The 21328-nt window shown below is 48.8% G+C and overlaps 1 protein-coding gene across 5 annotated transcripts in view; it reads right to left on the reverse strand.

Annotated features, from left to right (window-relative positions):
• Window positions 1–21328, reverse strand: part of GOLGA1 (golgin A1) — a 489123-nt gene that overhangs the window by 144436 nt on the left and 323359 nt on the right. For all 5 annotated transcript variants that reach the window (XM_085613776.1, XM_085613774.1, XM_085613775.1 and 2 more), the window contains one exon: window positions 5812–5914. In XM_085613776.1, coding sequence (XP_085469902.1) covers window positions 5812–5914 — 103 coding nt within the window. The remainder of the gene's footprint in view (window positions 1–5811; window positions 5915–21328) is intronic.

Below are 21328 nucleotides of genomic sequence, written 5' to 3' on the forward strand. Positions count from 1 at the left end.
TGGCAGTACAGTAACCGGCGATGCTTACAGAGTCTTCAACGATGAACCCATCGTCGGTGCCATCGTTGGAGGAGGTATCAACGTTGACTGTCCCTTGACTGCGGATGCCTGGAAAGCATCACTCTGCGTCTGCGATAATCTCTTCGTCGACGGCGACTATGATTTAGTCAACAGTAAAGCCTTTGTTTATGGTTTCGCCGCAGGAGAAACAGAAGAAGGCTTCTTGAATGCTTTCCTGCCCTCAAGAGATGTTGAAGGCGGCACTGAACTTGCCTTTTTATCCCTGCTATTTCCTGAAGGATGTCTTTTCCTCTCCTTTTCACCTCGGTGAGATTTTGTAGAACTAAGCATGTAAGACCCATGGGTGGGTGGTCTTTTTTGAGGCTTTACGAGGGTGCTCACCAGAGGAGTGATGTTCGGATCTTTCCCTCTTGTGAGACCTTCTGGAAAACGAGGAAGAAGAGGCCTCATCACTCCTCACTAGCTAGGCTCTTTTCTGGAATTCAGCTTTTGGAGCCAAATTAGTAGGCGCCATTCACGGTCCCTCACCGTTTTGGTGGAGAAGGTATGACATACCTTACAATCCTTGGCCTTGTTGTCAGGGTACAGGCATTAGATTCAGTCCTTGTGCGGGTCATCCAAATGAAGTCTTTTCTTAGAGCAGGTGGCACAGTCTCTAAAAAGACCCTTCTTCTCCTTGTCCGACATCAGGAAAGTAGACTAACTAAGCTCAACAAGTAGAATTCTGAAGAAAAGGTTGGAAAAAACCTTGCAAGAGAGTAGGTAAGGAAACAAGCATTTGCTGTGCAATCGGTCTCGTCTTTGGGACCTTATAAGTATGGACTGTGTGGCAGTGATCATGGGTCTGGCAGTAGATTTGGTAACAGACAAGTGAACGACAAACAATATTATACTGTAAAGATAGAATCAAGGAGCACACTAATATCTAAAGCAATTAAAATATCAAGTACAATATAATCTTTTAAATCATGGCATTAATGAAACGTATGTAGACTGAAGTCTTGATAGTTCTTGAATTCAGTTAATTTGCTTTTATTTTCACAATTAGAAGAATGAATAAATGCATCAGCCCAGCCAATGCGTTTTGTCCGTAAAAGGACTTCATAAGGGTTAAAATATGATGTGGCATCAATACCAATGGAGCAAGCCTTTCGATGGAGAATAGTTATATTTTGTGTTGTGAATCCCCCGTCTTTCGCCATTTCTACAGCAAAGTCTTTAAGCCTAGGACTAGCACAGTGCTGTCCATGCTGAGCTGTAAAATGAAAAAAGCCATTTATCACTCCAGGCACAGTAATATAGCTTTGAGTTGGTAAAATACCAACCTGAAATGAGTAGAAGCAACCCCTGACAGTGTTTCGCTCTACTTAGAGCTCTTAGAGAGGTATAGTTTTGTTCAGATATAAGGGAGCACCCAGTATAAGTAAAAAAAATACCCTTTCAGACATAGAGAGACGTATAAATTATGTAAAAAAGAAGCAGAGTACTCTGGGTAGTTCTCAAGTTTAGGTGGAAAGCAGCTCCTGTATAGCACACCCTCAACACCAGCGACACTCTAGATCTACTCACCTCAAATGTCTACTTTTCTATCAAGGTCTTTAAGCATAGGATTAGCACAGTGCCATCCACGCCGAGATAGAAAGGGGCAAAGTCGTTTGCCATTCCTACAGCATAGTCTTTAAGCATATATACATATATAAATCAACATACATATACACACACATTAGGGTAACAAGAGGAATTGGTTCAGTCAGTCACTCTCATATAACATTTAAACAAAAAAAATGTGTGATGTTACGGAAGGAGGTCGTTTGTTTAAGGTCACAGATGATCCACCATCCATAGTAACCTCAACTAGGCCCTAAGGATAATTCTTCAAAGGATGCTCGGAACTTCACCAACTAAAGCGATATGCATCGGGTCATGCTACCTGTTTGTTGGGAGTGGGGGTGCAACAGCCAACAAGCTCCTTTCAGAGTTTTATTTTTAGAGAACTTATTTTCTTGCATTCAGTAGCCCAAGTGGACCACAGGAATGTAACCCTCTACAAGTCGCAAGAGAAAAGGGCTTTATGGATAACCAGAGTGGATTCTCTTTATTGATGGTTGATTAGATCCATGATACGTTTAAAATAAATAATGTGGACTAACTGGACCAGAGTTATCCAAAACATCAGTTATCGGTTGACATATTTCTTGTCAAAAAGCCCAGTAGGGAATGCAGCATTCAACTGGACCTGGAGTATCCTAATCTACACATCAGGTGAGCTCTATACAGACGTGTGAAAATACATTTCTAACTCACGAGTAAAGCAAAAGTGTGAGAGATTGATTTGTGTGTGTAGATAATCCTGACTGGAACTTTCTAGTAATTAAATATACTGCGGTCCAGAGTGTCTGAGCTAACAACAGCACCATTGTTTGCTGTGGGGTTTGCTATGCTCACCTACATAATGCATGAAGTCTGTGGTGCAATAATTGCCCTCAGCGATTGTGGCTTTCACTCTTAGAGGCTCCCTAAATTGATGAAAGAATTTTGAATGAATCCAAACGGAACACTGTACTGCCCACTGTTTCCGGATCAGTAAGCCTTGGCAAAGGAAGAGATTTTCAGAATAGAGGGATAAATTAAGGGTGATGCAACCATGCTATTTCTGGGCACACACGCCAAGCATAATATTGATAGTTGTTTTAGTCGGGACACTGTTATTTTTAACCTGTTGAAGCTTTATCCATTATTGGTCTGTCTGCATCCATGACACCTAGTTGCAGCACCGGATGATGCTTCTTTGGCTTTTTTATTTTGCATAAGGAATTGTTATTTCTAGTACAGTGTATGTATGCCTATGTCAAACACAACATGGTGTATGCTCGTCCACATCATTTCCTTTCATTTAAAAAAAGAAGCCAATAAGTATATGATTGCTTATTTAAGGTAGATGGGTAGGTGGAAGGGTGCTGCTAGTTGCGAAGAGCCCAGGGCTTAACTATAACTTAGTCACTATAGAGTTAACTTTATCCTGCTCTTTCTGGCTTTTTTGCCACTCACCACCTGTGGCTAAATACCAGAGCAGTTGAGAACAAGAAAGGAAAGGGGGAAAAAGAAGAACTGGAGACAGTTGGGCAAAGAGGTTTTGCTCGCTATTCACGGAGAATGCCTCTAGGGTGTAGTCACGTGTATGGGACAGCCCAAGAAGCCACCCTGCACACAGGTCAGACAGGCACATGCCTGGAGAATGTCAGCCACTGCTCTAGCTGTGATCAAAGGTGTCTTGACACCAAATGGAGAGTGGATTCCCAAGAGTGTAACAAAGTGTGATGGATGGTGTTAAACCATCTGCAGTAACAGTCTCTGCAGCTGCTTCGGTATTATCTTTCATTCTTAGGGTCACAAACGGCTGGTGTTATGAATGCAGGTTCTCAGGTCCATAAAGATATATGTGCAATGCACAATTCATGTCCAAACTGTGTAATCCTCCTTAGCCAAGGAGGCATAAGGATGAGAAACAAATACAGAAATAACTATCTCCTCATTTGGATGACTTTCCTAATACAGGAAGCTTAAATGCAGAGGACAACTCAACCTCTATGAAACATTCTGAAGGGCTTTGTGGCACAAAGGGCCTGAAGCATGCTTATGCATCTGATCAATGTTCTGTCCGCTTATTAGACACAGAATGTAATGGGAGGATTCAATTAAGCTTTTGACGGTGGGCACCCCTCCTGTTCAGAGCAGAAAAGCTAAGTACCTGTGGTAGTCCTGGATCAGTTCTTCATTTGATTAAGCATATTAAATTGGTCTCAACCGCCTGCTTCTAACACTTTCAGTTCCTAAGGAAATGACCTGCCTTTTTTCCTAAAGGGCACTTTACTACAGTGATAGCTTCATGCATTCTTTCACGATCAGAGTGCCAAAATTGCCTCCAAATTGATGTTTCCTTATATGGTCTTCAAAATTCCAGCATGTTCAGAACACTGTGGTCCAACCGGTAATTTTCATGAAAAAAAATAAGTAAGCATCTGACACCCGTGGGTACCGAGTCTATCTGTGGATTATAGAGCCCTTAAATATATGGGGCCTCCTTTTTTAGTAAATCACTTTTCCCACTTTAAGATGACGAGGTTGTTCTATTCTTACTCCTTGCTCTTATTTCAAACCCTTTGAATTGAATGCATCCATTGTGGTGCGCACAAATCAAAGGCTTCGGATCCTAAACTATTAAGATATCTCCCTGTGCAGCTTAAGTAAATTAATCAAGTCTTTACTAAAGCTTTGAAAACATTTCTCTTCTGTTTACTTTTAGACCGGACTCTTAGACCTATGAAGCTATTTGGTGCTATATATATATGCTGTACAATTATCCATATCAAATAAAATAAGTTGCCTCTTTATACCCTCATTAGCCATGAAGCATTCACCAGGCCTCCTCCAATAGGCCTCTATAGAAACAAGGTTATGTCTTGCAGAGATCCACCCCACTGCTGTTTCAGCCACGTGCCAAAGCACTGTTATTGTTAGGTACCACTTTGCATTGCCAGCTTAGCCCATCAGTGCATAGATTTTCTTTTCTAAATCCCATTGAAAAACCAACAGCCATTTACTGTAGCGAAGTACTACCTGGCAGGTACTAGAACAGTACAAAAGGACCGCCTAGGACAGCACAGAAAATGAGTGTAGATTCTATTCCACAATTAGGAAACAATTTCATACATGGACTGGTCAATTCCTGGAGCAGAGAAAACTAATGCAGGTTGTAAAGGACAAGTGAGATCTGCTGTGAACGAACCATGCGCTTAGACAATTAGGCATGTAGGTCAAGTCTAGGGCAGGATACACTTGTACCCAGGGAGTGTCCAGAAAAGATGAACTGATGATGTTGATCAAGTTCAAGAACCTTTCCCTACACAGTATTCATCAGTAGCGCTACACAAAAGGAACCAGAAAAACTTCAAAGGAGGCCACCGACTACATTCTTTCTGGTAACAAGTAACAGGTGACATATCAGGGCTGACAGGTATTATGGATCTTGGGCCAAGGCTGATGCGCTTGCTTAGTCAATTCCATAGGGAAAAAGGGTATAAACAAGTCAAAGGAAAGTTCACGCAACTGAGTATTCACGATTGAGAGGACCATAGCAAAAGCTTAGAAATTCTTTGCTGGCTGGCAGCACTCACAATGCCTTACGTTTTGGGAAATGTACTGCTTAGCAAACGATCTGAAATGAAATGTGGAACACAATCATCTCTGCAATGTCACAACCAACAGGGGGAGACTGGTGAAAGTCCTATTACACCTCCAGTGACATAACTCTGTGAAGCAGTGCTTTCTGTAGAAAGATACACTGTAATGCTAAATGGGAGCAAAGGCATTAGTAGGAGATACGGAGAGTCAGTTACAAAATACATTAATGAAAGGGATGGACGCCGATGATTGTGCCTGCACATGAGAGGGTTGGAATCTTAGATTCTAAATCTATATGTTCACTTTCAGATTGTAAAGGAATACTGATGCAAAGGCTACTGTACTAAGCTTAGCATCTCATTGTTGGTCGAAACAGAAGAAAGATAATACAAAAATACTGAATTAAATTTGTAGGGTCATTTTTTGTATCTCACACACTTGCCCCCATAAAACCTAAGATTAGTGAGTGTACTGTGTCCTTCTGTGCATGCTTCTTCTCCAAACTGACAGGAGGGTATAATAAAATAAGATCAACAGCTACCAACTTTGCAGTATGGAGATGTGCAATCAACAAGCAGTTGTAAAATCAGCAGTCAAACTATCTCTTACCCTGCCTCAATTTGTCCATTTCCTCTTCTTTTCCGTTCATTACTTGCTGTTTTTCATGGAGAGCCTCATCTTTTTCTTGAATTGCATATTCCAGATTTATCACCTAAGGAAGAAAAATATGCTATTTTTATGGTCTAACAAGGTTATTTCTTCTTCAAATACAGATATATCACATACTGGCAGAGTTAGCATATATTAATAGAAAACCATGGGACCCAATTGAGAAAAGGGTAAAGTTGCAGAATCTGCAAAGCTGAGAATGAATTGAGAAAATCCTAGGAGCATCACATTCACCTAAACCAAGAGTCAAGTGCATCCCACTGCATTTATAAGACTACGCACACTCACATAACCAACTAAAGAAAGACTGCATCCCAGCAACCCACACTTTGGCACAAAATGCTCTGCCACTTAAATTACATAACCTCAAAGAACTGGACAGCTGCAAATTGTCAAATATATACAAAGCTTATTTTAAAACCTTTCCAGACCAAAACTATGACTCTTGTGTACCCAGACATCATTTAAAGGAATAAGGTACAAATTGTTTCTTTATTCGCAGCCAAGTGTTAAGAAAGATAAAATATGCTACAAGTAATCAGCAGCAAGTGAGGCGAGCTAAACGGTAATGATCATGACCAACAATTATGACTTGCCTCATCGCTGTCAATACACAGCAGATCACAAGGTGGTAACATCTGGTGACAACCATCTGCAAGAACTAAACAATTCAGACAATGGCATCAACCACATACTGTCTCCTAAGGTACAAATCAACAATTAATTTACTTATGTGTTTCACAGAAGCAACCCCGGGTGTGTTCTTTGGCACGCTCTATGTAGAAGCTCAGCGCTGTCCAAAAGACCTCATCCTTAGAGGGGTGAGTGGAGCATGGAACACTGGCAGGGTGATGGTTTGATTGACGTGGCTCGGCATCACAAGCATTTGGCTTAAAAGATATCCAAGTCACCAGAACCAGTTTGCCAGGGAAGAAGGTGGTATATTGTGGATTAACACAAAGAGTCTGAAGCTTGATGACACAGTGTGTCGAGGCACTGGCAATGAGGAACAGTTTTGATAGTAAGGAGCCATTATGGGCAGCTGTGGAGCAGTTCGAACAGTGTGCACAGTAGGTCAGTACCAGATTAAGGTCCCACTGAGGCATCACAAAAAAAGGAGGAGGAAATGTGTTTTAAGCCCTTTAAAAAAATCGCAGCACACATGGTGCCTTAAACAAGGGGGTCTGATCTGTCAACCGTAAAAAGGAAAATAGGCTTTAACAATGCCCAAAGCAAAACCTTGCCAGCAAGAGCCAAAACAAACAAGAGAATGTCAGATAATTTAGCCTTATTGGGATAAATCTGGCTAGTGTTACACCAAAGCACAAATTCATCCCAACTAAAAGCCTATACAGTTTTCGTCTAGGGATGGCTGACTGCCAAGATTATACCAACCACCTCAGGAGGAATATCGAAGGGGTTCAGCCGTCACTACTCCTTTTCCAAGCATGAAAGCAGAGATTGCGAAGGCTCAGGTGCAGAACATTGCCCTGCCAAATTGAAGGACGGGTGATCAGTCCCAGGAGCTCTGGATACCAGATTCTCCGTCCTCATTCCCGACTCTCTAGGATGACTTGGGCCCGATCATTGCTGATCTTCTTGAGAATTTGGGGCAGGAGTGGTATCGGTGGAAAGGCATACAGGAGTCCAGAGTTCCATGTGAGGCGGATTGTGTCTCTGAGCGAAAGCCACCCTGGAAACACCAATGCGCTTTAAGAGCTTAAATTGTGTGTTCTCTGCGGTGGGAAACCGATTTAGCAAAGGTTTTCCCCATTCGTGGAAGAGACATTTCACTACCTCCAGGTTTACCTGCTACTTGTGATCCATGAGGCACCAATGTCTGAGCCTGTCCACCCTGGAATTCACAGGTCCTGCCAGGTGGGAAATTACTTGGTGGTCCAGCCACTTCCAGAGGGGTAAGGCCTCCTGGAACTGGGTCCGTGACCTCACCCGCCCGGTTTGTTGTAGCAGTGGTGTTCTCCGTGAGCACTTAAACCCGCTGCCGATGGATGGATGGATGGATGGATGGATGGATGGACGGACGGACGGACATGTACATGGAAATAGGCGTCCTGCAGAGGTCTGGAGGCAGACTGAGCGGCACAATATCATTGGCTGTGGTGGCACCGCAGCCTCCACTACAAAACTGCTCGATTTACCTGTGGAGGCAGGACAGGCTGCAGGGTGGGAAGGTGGGGCGCAAAGGCCTAAAGAGTGTGCAGTCACCCTGATCTCCTAAAAATGCTTTAAAGCTCAATCATGACCGAGTGCACTGGCCCTTCTTGGAGCAGGTGCTGGAGAGGGCGGGGTTGGGAGAGCGCTTCCGCACGTTTATCCTTAATTGTTACGGTCCGGGTGAATGGTCACACCTCCTCTCGCTTCCGTATTGAGCGCGGCACGAGGCAGGGGTGTCCCTTATCTCCCCTCCTCTTTGCCCTTTATATGGAGCCCCTGGCCCAGAGGCTGCGACAGAGCCTGGGGATCAAGGGGGTTAAGTTTGGGGGCTTTGTTCACACGATTAGCTTATACGCTGATGATGTATTGATCTCGTTAGCGGACCCGGCGACTGCACTCCCGGTTTGCTGGGCGGACATGGATGCTTTCTCGCAGGTTGCCGGGTTTAAAGTGAATGCGGAGAAGTCCTTAGCCCTGGACCTCTCATTGTCACATCCCACCCGGGAGTTGTTGCAGACTCTACTCCCCGTTCGCTGGGCGTCGAACACTATACCGTACCTAGGGATCCGGCTGGCCCCCTCCCTTCCTCAGGTGGTGGACGTGAATTACTCCCTGCTTCGCGACAGAGTACGGCGGGAGCTTGATCGGTGGCGGCATTACCCCCTTTCCTGGTTGGGCAGGGTTGCGGCGGTCAAGATGACTATCCTCCCGCAGATTCTATATATTTTCCGCACTATACCTCTACGGCCGCCGATCGGGTGGCTTCCAAAAATGCAGGCCGACCTGGCCAGGTTTGTCTGGAACGGTCGGAAGCCGTGCATGCGACAAACTCTGCTGTCATTGGCGCTGGAGGCTGGGGGCCTCGGGGTTCCCGACTTAAAGCTTTATTTCCAGGCTGCTCAGTTGCGATATTTAGTAGAATGGAGCAAATGGGAATCCGAGAAACACTGGCTGTTTCAGGACCAGGCAGTGGCGGCGCGGCCCTTGCAAGAGATCCCCTTCCTGCGTAAGCCTCATAGGCCCCCCAATCTGTACGCCTCCTTTATTACACGTGTTCCCCTGGAGGTGTGGGATGCCACTAGTCTCGCCCATGAGCTCACGACCTTTCCGTCTCCACTCACACCGCTGACTGGCAATCCGGACTTCACTCCTGGGTTAGACGACGCGGCCTTCGCAGGTTGGAAGGCGGCGGGTTGCCGGTTTCTGTACCACATATATGGGGTGGAGGGGGTGCACTCGTTCAATCAGATGCAGGACGAATTTGGGCTACCTGAGACGGAGAGGCTACGGTATTTGCAGGTGCGGCACTGGGCGCTCCAGCCGCAGGTGTGCACTGAGGCCAATAGGCGATTCTCCACGTATGAGCGTTGGCTCCTCACACGCACGATGGACAAAAATCTCATCTCTGATCTCTGATCTCTACAAGCAACTGCAACTCAAACACAAGCACTCACACAACCCCAGCAGGGAGCGGGAGTTGGGCAGAACCTTGAGCCATAAGGACTGGGAGGGTATTTACCATAGGGCCAGACACTCTGCATACCACATGGGGCTCACGGAGACACTTACAAAGATTGTAACATACTGGTATTATACTCCGGAGCGTCTACACGCGATGGACAACTCTTCTGAGGTGGCGTGTTGGAGGGGTTGCGGCCAGCGAGGAAGCTTGGTCCACATACTATGGGACTGTACCCTTATTCAAGCATACTGGACCCAGGTGTTAGATGAAGTGGATAAGCACTTCCAGACTGAAATACCGCGCTTTCCAGCATATGTATTGATAGGCCTTCCTAATCCCCTGACATACCCATTGAGATCCCGTAGGGGCAGACAGATAGCTATTGCCCTAGGGTCGGCGATGCAAAACATTCTCACACATTGGCGCCCCCCTCGGATTCCCACCTTCACCGGCTGGTTGCACCGTTTGTGGTACGTTCTGGGCATGGAAAAATTGGCTCTTACTCTGGCCGGGGAGGGGGACCGATATCAGAAATTGTGGCAGCCCTTTCTGTCACTTTTGGCAACTGAGTTTACAGAAATCACATGCCCCCGGTATCTCCGGCTCCTACGCATAACGGGGGTCCCAGGGGAGGGTGGACGATAGGAGCACGAAGGTTGGAGGGGCGCTGGGGAGGATGTGGAGCGCAGGGCGGGGGTGGGGTGGGGGGGGGTTTTCTGTGTTATTTTTTTCCAGGTTATAGTTTTTCATCACTTATGCGCATGCAGTTCGGATGACACTGTTACAGGACTTCCGTTAGGTATTTTCTTGCTGGTTTGATGAGCGCTATGCGCATGTAATTTTGTTTGTCGTGTGTGCATTATTATTCATAAAAACATTTAAACCATAAAGCTCAATCAGCCATGTCCCCAAACAAGTAACTCCTATCGAAGAGCATGTCCTGGACAATGCCTGTGAACCCAGTCGATTGCAGTCACGCAAGGTGGTGAATGCAAATGGTGGGGACTATGGCCTGCCCATGGAATGAATCAAGTCCAAGCCAAAACAAATCGTGAACTTGGCCGCATCCCAGCCGTGTGGAAGCACCAGAGTGAGAACAGGCCAAAGGTCTTCGGGTACACTACGAAATACTTGTGCCACCAAATCCAGCGTGTGGCAGTTACGGCCCAACAAGCTGCTTTGGTGGTAAAAGATCCAAGGGCTAAACTGGAGGATGAAAAAACGTTTGTCAAACATTTTTACCCATTTAGATTCCCTGTCAGGTGGAGTGTAGGAAGTGGACTCTGTATATGGTATCCCACTAAGTGGTTATATCGTGCACAGAGCCCAGAGATTCCCCTAGAAGTGTACAGGGCTCAATGTAAACCCAAAGTGCTCTATTTGTGGTCGAGCAGCCTTAGGCCTAACACAGAGGAGTTTAAGTTGGGCAAGCAGCCTTAGGCCTAACACAGAGGAGTTTAAGACATCGGTTATACACTCGTTGCCTAATAAATGAAACATGACACAAAAAGGAGATCTGCACCAATTTTTGAAAAGTAGGCTTCTTTCAAGATTTATTTTAAGACCAAGATGTTCGCAAAAAGGCAAGTACGTTTTCAGGAAAAATTATTTATTCTTTAAAAAGTGGAAACAAGCAATTTTCAAGCTTTGCAATTTCAACCTATGGGAGGAAAACAAGAATGTGTTTTTTCAGGTAAATACATGACTTACTGTTCCAGTTTTCTGGGTTCCAGATCAACACCAGGCAAGGTTCAGATTGGCACCAAAACTGCACCACCAGCCGCACAGGGGCAGCCTGGTGCAGAGGTCAGATTCAGGGTCAGAGCCCTATGTTAACCAATGGAGACTGAGGTTTCTCAAAAATGCGCTTCTCACAGGTGAGTGAATCAGTGTCAGGGGTCGATCTCCAGGAGTTAAGGTATGTAAGGGGGGTGTGGGGACACAAGGCAGCACCAAACTGATACCCTCAGCAGCACAGGGGTGGCCGGGTGCAGAGTGCCAGCACAGCGTTGGGCGCCCAATGCAATTCAATGGGGGAGATCGGGGTTGAAGAAAGGCTGCAGGCTCCGGTCAGGAGGAATGACGAAGAAACCCACAGCTGCTGAGGTAAGTGGAGATGCTAGGGGATGTAAGGACACTGTTGGTAAGGATCCCCAAGGCCTTCGGGTGCAGGAGTGACCTTAGGCATCGGAAAACAGCTTACCGGGCAGGTCACAGTCAGGGGGAGTCTTCGAGCTGAGGCTGCAAGTGTCGAGGGAGTCCAGCAGGGGTCAGTCCATGGTGGACTCGTGCTCAGAAGGGCTGAGAAAGCTTCACAGGACCGGTGGGCCACTTAGACTCGGGCCGTGGGCGTCGTATGCAGAGGTGGATCAGGAATAGAGTTGTTCACGGTTCCGCAGGGCAGAGTTTTTTTCTTTGTAGATGGTTTCTTCTGGACTGGTCCGGTGTCCATGGGAGATTTGGAGTCTTTATTGAAGGCAAGCAGTCCTCCCAGGGCTTTGTAGGTTGCTGGGCCTGCAGGACAAATAATTTTTTCGTAGCAGAGGTGAAAGGCTTCAGGCAGGCCCACAGGGCTGGCGCAGTCAGTCACTGGTCCTTCTACTCTCATGCTGATGCAGCTCTTCAGTGTCCGGGCTTCTTAGGTCATAGTGGATCTGATCTCAGGGTCTGGGTGAGCCACCTAAATAATAGATTTAGGGGAGTAACCGGTAGGGACCAATGGGCTCCTTACTAGGCTGGGTCCAAACCGGAATGGCATGGCAAGCAAAAAAACGATGGATTTAGGCCCAGATCTCTGTACTGGGGTGAATATATGACATTGTTCTGCATTCTCTCCATCAATTGTTCTTTTTGCATTTGTCACCCTGAGTGGGACGGGTATGCCCAGACGTGGGTCCCGTGCTCTCCATGCCACTGGTGTCAAGCTATCTTGGCTGATGAGGGCTGAAAGCCCGACACCGGTCCTAGGATGCTTGTTTCCAGTCCAGGGAGGACCTGGCCTGGCAGTTCGGGCTAGACTGTTCCCATTGGGCGCAGGGTCAAGACTGATTTGCATATGGCTGGGTCCAAACTGGAATGGCATGGTGAGCAATAAAACGATGGATTTAGGCCCAGATCTCTGTACTGGGGTGAATGTATGACATTGTTCTGCATTCTGCCCATTAATTGTTCTTTTTGATCATTACTAAGGGTACCTACACCCACTATTATGCCACCCTCCTGTGGGAGGGGAGCATAGCCTTAGACCTAATTGGATAAGTCATTTTCTTCAAAATGGTCGACACTGAAAAGGAATATGCTACTTATCAGTATGCATCTGTTCTTGGCATGTAGAGCTGCAGATATACACACTTTAGCATAGATCGCCATCTGGTGTTGGGTCCGGATGTTTGCACTTGTTTTTGTCCTGGAAAGTTTTTGGAAGTCACGAGGTATGCGACTCCTTCCTTAGGATCATAGTGCGCATGGGCATCGGCTCCATCCTCAGATTGTTTTTCGCCAGCAGGGAAATTATGGAGCTTTATAAGAATCAGGAAGATGCCCTTGTATAGTGTGTCTAAATAAGATAATACTGGAACAGATAAAGGAAGCCGGGGAGGCGGGTGGGCGTGTGTAGATCTGCAGCTCTACATGCCAAGAACAGATGCATACTGTTAAGTAGCATATTCCGTTCGAGGCATATGAGCTGCAGATTACACACTTCTGCATAGATTGTATAGCAGTCCCACGTCTAGCGGCGGTTCCCATTATCTGTTGCAGAAGTCTGAAATAAGGTAGACCATGTAGCTGCTTTGCAGATATCATCTAATGGAATGTTGCCTTCGAATGCCATAGAAGCCCCTATTTTCCTTGTAGAGTGGGCTCTAGGAGGAACAGTTAAAGTGCGTTTTGCTTTGTGGTAGCAAATATGTATGCATTTAACAATCCATCTGGCTATCCCGGACTTAGATATGGGATTGCCTTTGTGTGGTGATGAGAATGAAACGAAAAGTTGTTTGGTTTTCCGAAAAGGTTGTGTTCTTTCAATGTAATAAAGTAATGCTCTTTTAACATCTAAAGTATGGAGAGCTCTTTCTGCAACTGTGTGTGGTTGCGAGAAGAAAACAGGCAACTCCACAGATTGATTAAGGTGGAAGGGGGAAATGACTTTAGGGAGGAATTTAGGATTAGTGCGAATAACCACCTTATTACGATGCATTTGTAAGAATGGTTCTTGAATAGTTAGGGCTTGTATTACACTAACTCTTCTTAGAGAAGTTATGGCTACTAGGAAAGCAACTTTCCATGTTAAGAATTGTAGCTCACATTTATGTAGAGGTTCAAACGGAGGCCCCATTAGTCGTGTGAGCACAATATTTAAATTCCACACAGGTGAGGGTGGAACTCTGGGAGGAATTATCCTCTTGAGGCCTTCCATAAAGGCTTTGATGGCGGGCACTCTAAATTGCGATAAGTGTTGTCTATTTTGTAGGTATGCTGCTATAGCAGCAAGGTGCAGCCGAATAGACGTGTAGGCTAAGTTGCACCTTTGTAGGAGTAGAAGGTAGGTTATGTTGTGTTGGATAGACACATCTAGAGGATTGATGGTATTGTTATGGCAATATATCACAAATCGTTTCCACTTGGCTGCATAGCAGGCTCTAGTGGTAGGACGTCTAGCCTCCTTAATGACGTTCATACAGTCAGGAGGAAGGTTAAGGTAACCAAATTCTAAGATTTCAGGTGCCAGATAGCAAGGTTCAGCTGAGCTGGGTCTGGGTGTCTGATCTCTCCACGGTTCTGGGTTAAGAGGCGTGGTGAGAGGTGTAATCTTTGGTGCGGGATTATTGACAGTTCCAACAATGTGGTGTACCATGGTTGTCTGGCCCAAGTTGGAGCAACTAGAATTAGAGTCAGTGAGTGTTGCTGTAGTTTGTGCACCACCAGGGGTATGAGTGGGAGAGGCGGAAAAGCGTACGCAAATCTGCCTGACCAGTTCATCCATATCGCATTGCCTTTGGACAATGGGTGTGGGTATCTGGCGGCAAAGCTTGGGCATTTGGCATTTTTGTGGGTGGTGAAAAGGTCTATCTGTGGTGGCCCCATATCTGAAAGTATGGTTGGAGAACTTGTGGATGGAGTTCCCACTCGTGAATCTGTTGTGTTTGACGACTTAACAGATCTGCTATGGTGTTTTGGACTCCTGGGACGTGTTGGGCTAAGAGAAATATATTTTGAGGTATAGCCCACCTCCATATGTTTTGTGCTAGCTGGGAGAGCTGCAGACAGTGTGTCCCGCCTTGTTTTTGGATGTAGTACATGGCTGTCATGTTGTCCGTGCGGACTAAGACAGCCATGCCCGATATTTGTTTTTGGAATGCTTTTAATGCTAGGAATATGGCCAGTAATTCCAGGTAATTGATGTGGAATAACTTTTGTTGAGGTGTCCACTTGCTTTGTATGGTGTGATGTAATAGATGAGCTCCCTGTCCGGAGAGCGATGCGTCCGTTGTCATGACCATCTGAGGAACTGGCTCTAGGAACGGTCGCCCTTTGGAAAGGTTTTTGGTGTTCCACCACTGCAGAGAGCGGTGAGTGCGACAGTCTACCAACACCAGATCTGTTAGCTGACCTTGAGCCTGGTTCCATTGTCGTGCTATGCACTCTTGTATGGGACGCATCTGGAGCCTTGCGTGAGGCACTATGAAAATGCAAGAGTCGATCATCCCTATCAGCTGCATGAACACTCGAGCTGTGAGAGAGTGGTGCGGCTGAAATTTGGGCAGGTGAGCGAGAATGGTTGCTATCCTTAGTGGACTGGGATAGGCTAACGCTTTTGAGGTGTTTATTGTGGCGCCGAGGTATTGTTGTATGTGAGAGGGTTTCAGATGAGACTTGGTGTGGTTTACTGTGGACCCCAGGTCGTGGAGTAATTGGATAGTCGCGTGAGTGTGATGAACACACTGGTTATACGAGTTGGCTTTTATGAGCCAGTCGTTGAGGTATGGGAAGGCGTGAATGTGTTGTCTTCTTAGATGGGCTGCGACTACTGCTAGGCACTTGGTGAATACCCTTGGTGCTGTTGTGACTCCGAAAGGGAGTACTTTGAATTGATAGTGCTGCCCGTCCACTACAAACCTGAGATATTTCCTGTGAGCAAAGTGTATGGGAATATGGAAATAGGAGTCTTTGAGATCTAAGGTGGACAGGAAGTCGCCCTGTGAAAGTAGAGGGAGGACTTGCTGAAGTGTGACCATGTGGAAGTGGTCTGATTGTATGTACCTGTTTAGTGATCTAGAATAGGTCTCAGAGAGCCATCCTTCTTTGGTATGAGAAAATACAGGGAGTAAACTTCCTTGTTTTGTTGGTGCAGGGGAACTAGTTCTATTGCACTTTTTTGTAGTAAGGAAAACACCTCTTGTTTGAGGATTGACAAATGGTCTGCTGACATTGGACGCTGTTTGGGTGGAATGTTTGGGGGGTTAGAGGTAAGTTCGAGACAGTAACCTGATTGCACTATTTGTCGCACCCACCTGTCTGTGGTGATGTTGGTCCAGACAGGAAGGAACTGCTGTAGTCTTCCCCCAACAGGAGTGGAATGGTCCGGGGGAAGCGGAGGGAAGTCATTGGGCAGGGGTGGAGGCAGAGCGGGTGTTGTTAGTTTTGCCTCTGCCTTTGTTATTGTTGCCTCGGTATCCTCCTCTGTGATAACCTCTTGTGAAGGTGGATTGGGTGGGAGACTTGTAGGAGGTGGATGGGGTATCAGACAAGTATCCCCTGGAGTTGCCCCTGTAGGATGAGTGACGAAAAGAACGTCTGGGAGCTTGCGATTGCAAGGCTCCCATTGATTTGGCTGTATCTGTGTCCTTTTTCATCTTCTCAAGGGACGCATCAACATTAGGGCCAAAGAGGTGTTGCTGGTCGAATGGCTGATTAAGTATAGCGCTTTGCACCTCAGGTTTAAACCCGGAAATGCGTAGCCATGCGTGCCTACGAAGGACGCTTGTGTTGACTGCTCTGGACGCGGTATCTGCTACGTCAAGAGCACACCGGATAGAGGTGGTTGTTATAAGTTTACCCTCTTGTATTAGGTCGTTGGCCTTATGTTTGTATTTGTCGGGGAGGTGTTGGAGCAGGGACTCTAACTCATCGTAGTGAGCCCTATTGTATCTGGCTAACAGGGCTTGAGTATTTGCGATGCGCTAAATATTAGCTGCCTGGGACGCTGTTCATTTGCCAGAGGCGTCGAGGAGTTTAGACTCTTTGTCAGGCGGAGCTGCATCACCTGTTGACTGCGAATTAGCCAGTTTCCTAGCATTTGAGATGACCATGGAGTCTAATGGAACAGGGCCCCTGATGTAAGCTGGGTCTGTAGAGGCAGCTTTGTATTTCTTCTCAATTCTAGGATTGATGATTCTAGTTCTGACAGGGTCTTTAAATACTTCTGTAGCGTGTTTAATCACCCCTTTGAGCATGGGTAAAGTGGATGTGGACCTTTGGGTGGTGTCGAAAGTGTCCATTAAAAAATAATCTTCTACTGGATCTGTATGGAGGTCGACCCCGTGGTACTGGGCAGCGCGGTGTATTAGCTGATTAAACCCCATGGTATCTTCTGGTGGGGAAGGCCTAGAGGGGTAGATGTCCTCTTGTGGGACATTAGGGACATCCGGCGTATTATAGTCATCCCAGGGGTCAGGGGAGCTTGGAGAACTAGGGTCATCTAGTGGTATGTTGTCACCGTCCCCTGTGTCATCATATGTGTCGTCATCTACTGGTGGAGGGGATGGCGTAGGAGATTGAGGTCGGGAGGTGAAGGAGGTGGTGGTGGTGAAGGTAGTCTAAGAGGTGATGTGGCTATATCCCTCTTTATAGGTGGTGGAGCTGGTACCGGCATGCTCAATCAATCAGTGACACTTGTAAAGCGCGCTACATACCCGTAGGGTCTCAAGGCGCTGGGGGGGGGGGGGGAGGGGGGGTGCCGCTACTGCTCGAACAGCCAGGTCTTCAGCTTCTTCCTGAAGGAGAGGTGGTCTTGGGTCAGGCGCAGGTCGGTCGGGAGGGAGTTCCAGGTCTTGGCGGCCAGGTAGGAGAAGGACCTTCCTCCTGTAGTCGCTCTTCGGATGCGGGGGACGGCGGCGAGGGCGTGGTTGGCTGATCGGAGGTGGCGTTTGGGAGCGTAGAAGTTGACTCGGCTGTTGAGGTAGCTCGGGCCTTGGTCGTGTAGGGCTTTGTGTGCGTGGGTGAGGAGGCGGAAGGTGATTCTTTTGTTGACGGGGAGCCAGTGAAGGTCTCTCAGATGTCCGGAGATGTGGCTGGTTCGTGGGATGTCGAGGATGAGTCTGGCTGAGGCGTTCTGGATCCGCTGGAGTCTCTTCTGGAGCTTGGCGGTGGTACCGGCGTAGAGGGCGTTGCCGTAGTCCAGTCGGCTGGTGACGAGGGCCTGGGTGACGGTCTTCCTGGTCTCGGTGGGGATCCACCAGAAGATCTTCCGTAGCATGCGTAGGATGTTGAAGCACGCCGAGGAGACGTTGTTGACTTGCCTGGTCATGGAGAGGGAGGAGTCCAGGAGGAAGCCCAGGTTGCGTGCATGGTCTGTCGGTTTGGGTGCGGTGCCCAGGGCGGGAGGCCACCAGGAGTCGTCCCAGGCGGAGGGTGAGGAGCCCAGGATGAGGACCTCCGTCTTGTCCGAGTTCAGTTTCAGGCGGCTGGTCGTCATCCACTCGGCTACCTCTTTCATCCCTTCGTGCAGGTTGGATCTGGCGGCGGCGGGGTCGTTGGTCAGGGAGAGGATCAGTTGGGTGTCGTCGGCGTAGGAGATTATGCTGAGGTTGTGTTTGCGTACGATGGCCGCGAGGGGGCTCATGTAGACGTTGAAGAGGGTGGGGCTCAGAGATGATCCTTGAGGGACGCCGCAGGTGACTTCGGAGGCCTCTGACTTGTACGGTGGTAGGCGGACTCTCTGTGTTCTTCCGTCGAGGAAGGAGATGATCCAGTCCAGCGCCTTGTCCTGGATTCCGATGTTGCTGAGGCGCCGTACTAGGGTGCGGTGGCAGACCGTGTCGAATGCCGCAGAGAGGTCTAGGAGGATGAGGGCCGCTGTTTCTCCATTGTCCATCAGGGCTCGGATGTCATCGGTGGCGGCGATGAGGGCGGTCTCGGTGCTGTGATTGGCTCGGAAGCCGGACTGTGAGGGGTCGAGGGATCCGTTTGTCTCGAGGAAGGCGGCCATCTGCTTGTTGACGGTCTTCTCGATGACTTTGGCTGGAAACGGGAGGAGCGAGATGGGGCGGTAATTCTTGAGGTCGGTGGGGTCCGCTGTAGGTTTCTTTAGTAGGGCGCTGAGTTCGGCGTGCTTCCAGCTCTCAGGGAAGATGGTGGTGTCGAAGGAAGTGTTGATGATGTCTCGCAGGTGGGGTGCGATGACAGCGTCGGCCTTGTTGAAGACGTGGTGAGGGCAGGGGTCGGTCGGTGATCCGGAGTGGATGGAGTTCATCGTGCGGATGGTGTCTTCGGTGCTGATCGGGGTCCAGGCGTGGAGGGTGGTGGTGGGGGGTGGTTGTTCGGTCATGGTGTGCGTTGGTTGGTTGTTGAAGCTGTTATGTATGTCCGCGATCTTGTTGTGGAAGTATGAAGCGAGGGAGTTGCAGAGGTCTTGCGATGGGGTGATGTCGTTGTTTCCTGCGCTGGGGTTGGGAAGCTCTTTCACGATGTTGAAGAGTTCCTTGCAGTTGTGTGCGTTGTTGTCCAACCGGTCTTTGAATGCTGTTTTCTTGGCGGCGCGGATCAGCTGGTGGTGTTTCCGGGTGGCAAGTTTGAAGGAGGTCCTGTTGTCCGGTGTCGATTCTCTTCTCCAGACTTTCTCGAGGGCTCGGCAGTTCTTCTTGGAGCTCTTGAGTTCGTCGGTGAACCATGGGGCCTTCTTGCTGCCGGGTCTGCTAGGCGGGGTCCTCAGTGGGGCGAGTTCGTCCGCGCAGTTGCTGATCCACTTCGTGAGGTTGTCGGCGGCTTGGCTGGGGTTCGCTGAGCTGGCAGGAGGGTGCTGGTTCAGGGAGGTGGCGAGCTGGTCTGCTGTGATCTTGTTCCAGCTTCTGCGGGCTGCCTGTTGCTGGTGTTGGTGGGTCGTCGTTCTCTTGAAGGTGAAGTGGACGCAGCTGTGGTCCGTCCATTGAAGCTCTGTGGCGTGGCTGAAGTCTATGTCTGTGCTGGATGAGAAGACTGCGTCGAGTGTGTGTCCGGCGAGGTGGGTGGGGGTGGACACCAGTTGCTTGAGTCCCAGGTTGGCGAGGTTGTCGAGCAGGGTGCTGGTGTTGCGGTCGTTGTTGTTCTCCAGATGGAAGTTGAGGTCTCCCAGGAGGATGTAGTCGGCGGAGGGGAGGGCATGCGGGCTGACGAAGTCGGCGATGTCCTCGCTGAATTGTGTGCGTGGTCCAGGGGGTCGGTAGATCAGGGTGCCTCTGAGGGTGGTGTTCGGGTTGGTGTGGATCTGGAAATGCAGGTGTTCGGCGCTGGTCAGGGTGTTGTCGGTGCTGGTCGTGAGACGGATGGTGTTCCTGTGGATGATGGCGATGCCTCCTCCCATCTGGTTGGCGTTTCGGTCCCTCCGGACGACCTTGTAGCCCTCTGGGATAGCGATGGCGATGTCGGGAGCTGAAGAGGCATTCATCCAGGTCTCCGTGAGGAAGGCGACGTCAGGGGCTGTGGCGTCTAGAAGGTTCCAGAGTTCGATGGCGTGTCTGTGGACGGAGCGGGTGTTGAGCAGGATGCACTTGAGGTGGGTGCTGCTGGTGTTCGACTTGGTGGGTGCTGGTGCGAGGCTGGTCCGGATGCAGGTGAACTTGCAGGCGTGGCAGCTGAAAGGTCCGTGGGTACGTCGTGGAGTGGCTTGATGGCATTCTGGGAGTCGGCTGGTGTTGAGAGCGGTGAGGGTGGCGGCGGAGTACGTCAGGCGGGTCGGTCGGGATCTTCGTTGGCCAGGGGTCCTGGCGCTGGGCGCGGTCCGGTCGCGGACGGGCGCAGACGGGCTTACCTTTGGCGCGCCTTCGGCGCACAATCGGCGCGCCCGCTGCGCGTGACCGCTGCGCGTTCGCACGGTCGCCATATAAGGCGAAGTGCGCGGGTGGGCGGGGCAGCTGGGAGGCGGGAGCGGGGAGGGAACAGAAAGGAAAAAGGGGCGTGGTCAGCGGTGGTGGCGGGAAGCGGGGAGCGGGGAGGGAAGGCGGAGGGCGGCGAGGTAGGCGGGCAGACAGGCAGGAGAACGCAAAGGGCTGAAACTGACTAGAAAAAAATACAGGCACAAAAGTCAGACAAAAGCTGCTAACACGGGAGGAAAATGCAGTTCAAACAAGCACAAATGCTAGACAAAACAAGCACAAAAGTCAGACAAAAGCTGCTAACACGGGAGGAAAATGCAGTTCAAACAAGCACAAATGCTAGACAAAGCAAGCAAAAACAGACGCCAGCGGCGTCAGCCGGCAGCGAGGCAGGCAGCGAGGCAGAGGGCAAGGCGAGGGGGCACACACAGCAGCTGGTGGCCGTGCGGCGCGGGGGTGTCCCACAAGTGGTCAGTGGTCTCTTTCTGGAACTGAGAGTCAATTGACCGGTTTTTGGGTCTTTATTTAAAGTTTTTTGTTGAGGGTCTGGTTGAAAAAGCTCTTCCAAGGAAGTTTGGGTGTTTGGTGTCGACTATGTCGGCATCGAGGGCTTCTTCGGAGCTGGCTGCGGAGCTGTTTTGGGCTTGGAGCCATGCGATTGGTCAGTCTCTGTGCATTATTTCGGTGTTGATGCCTTATTCGGCTCCGAAGAGCCGGAGTTCGAAGTTTTGGGGAGTGGCTTCTTCGTCGG

Source organism: Triturus cristatus, chromosome 1_2 (genome assembly GCF_964204655.1).
Source record: "Triturus cristatus chromosome 1_2, aTriCri1.1, whole genome shotgun sequence".
Classification (NCBI taxonomy): Eukaryota; Metazoa; Chordata; class Amphibia; order Caudata; family Salamandridae; genus Triturus; species Triturus cristatus.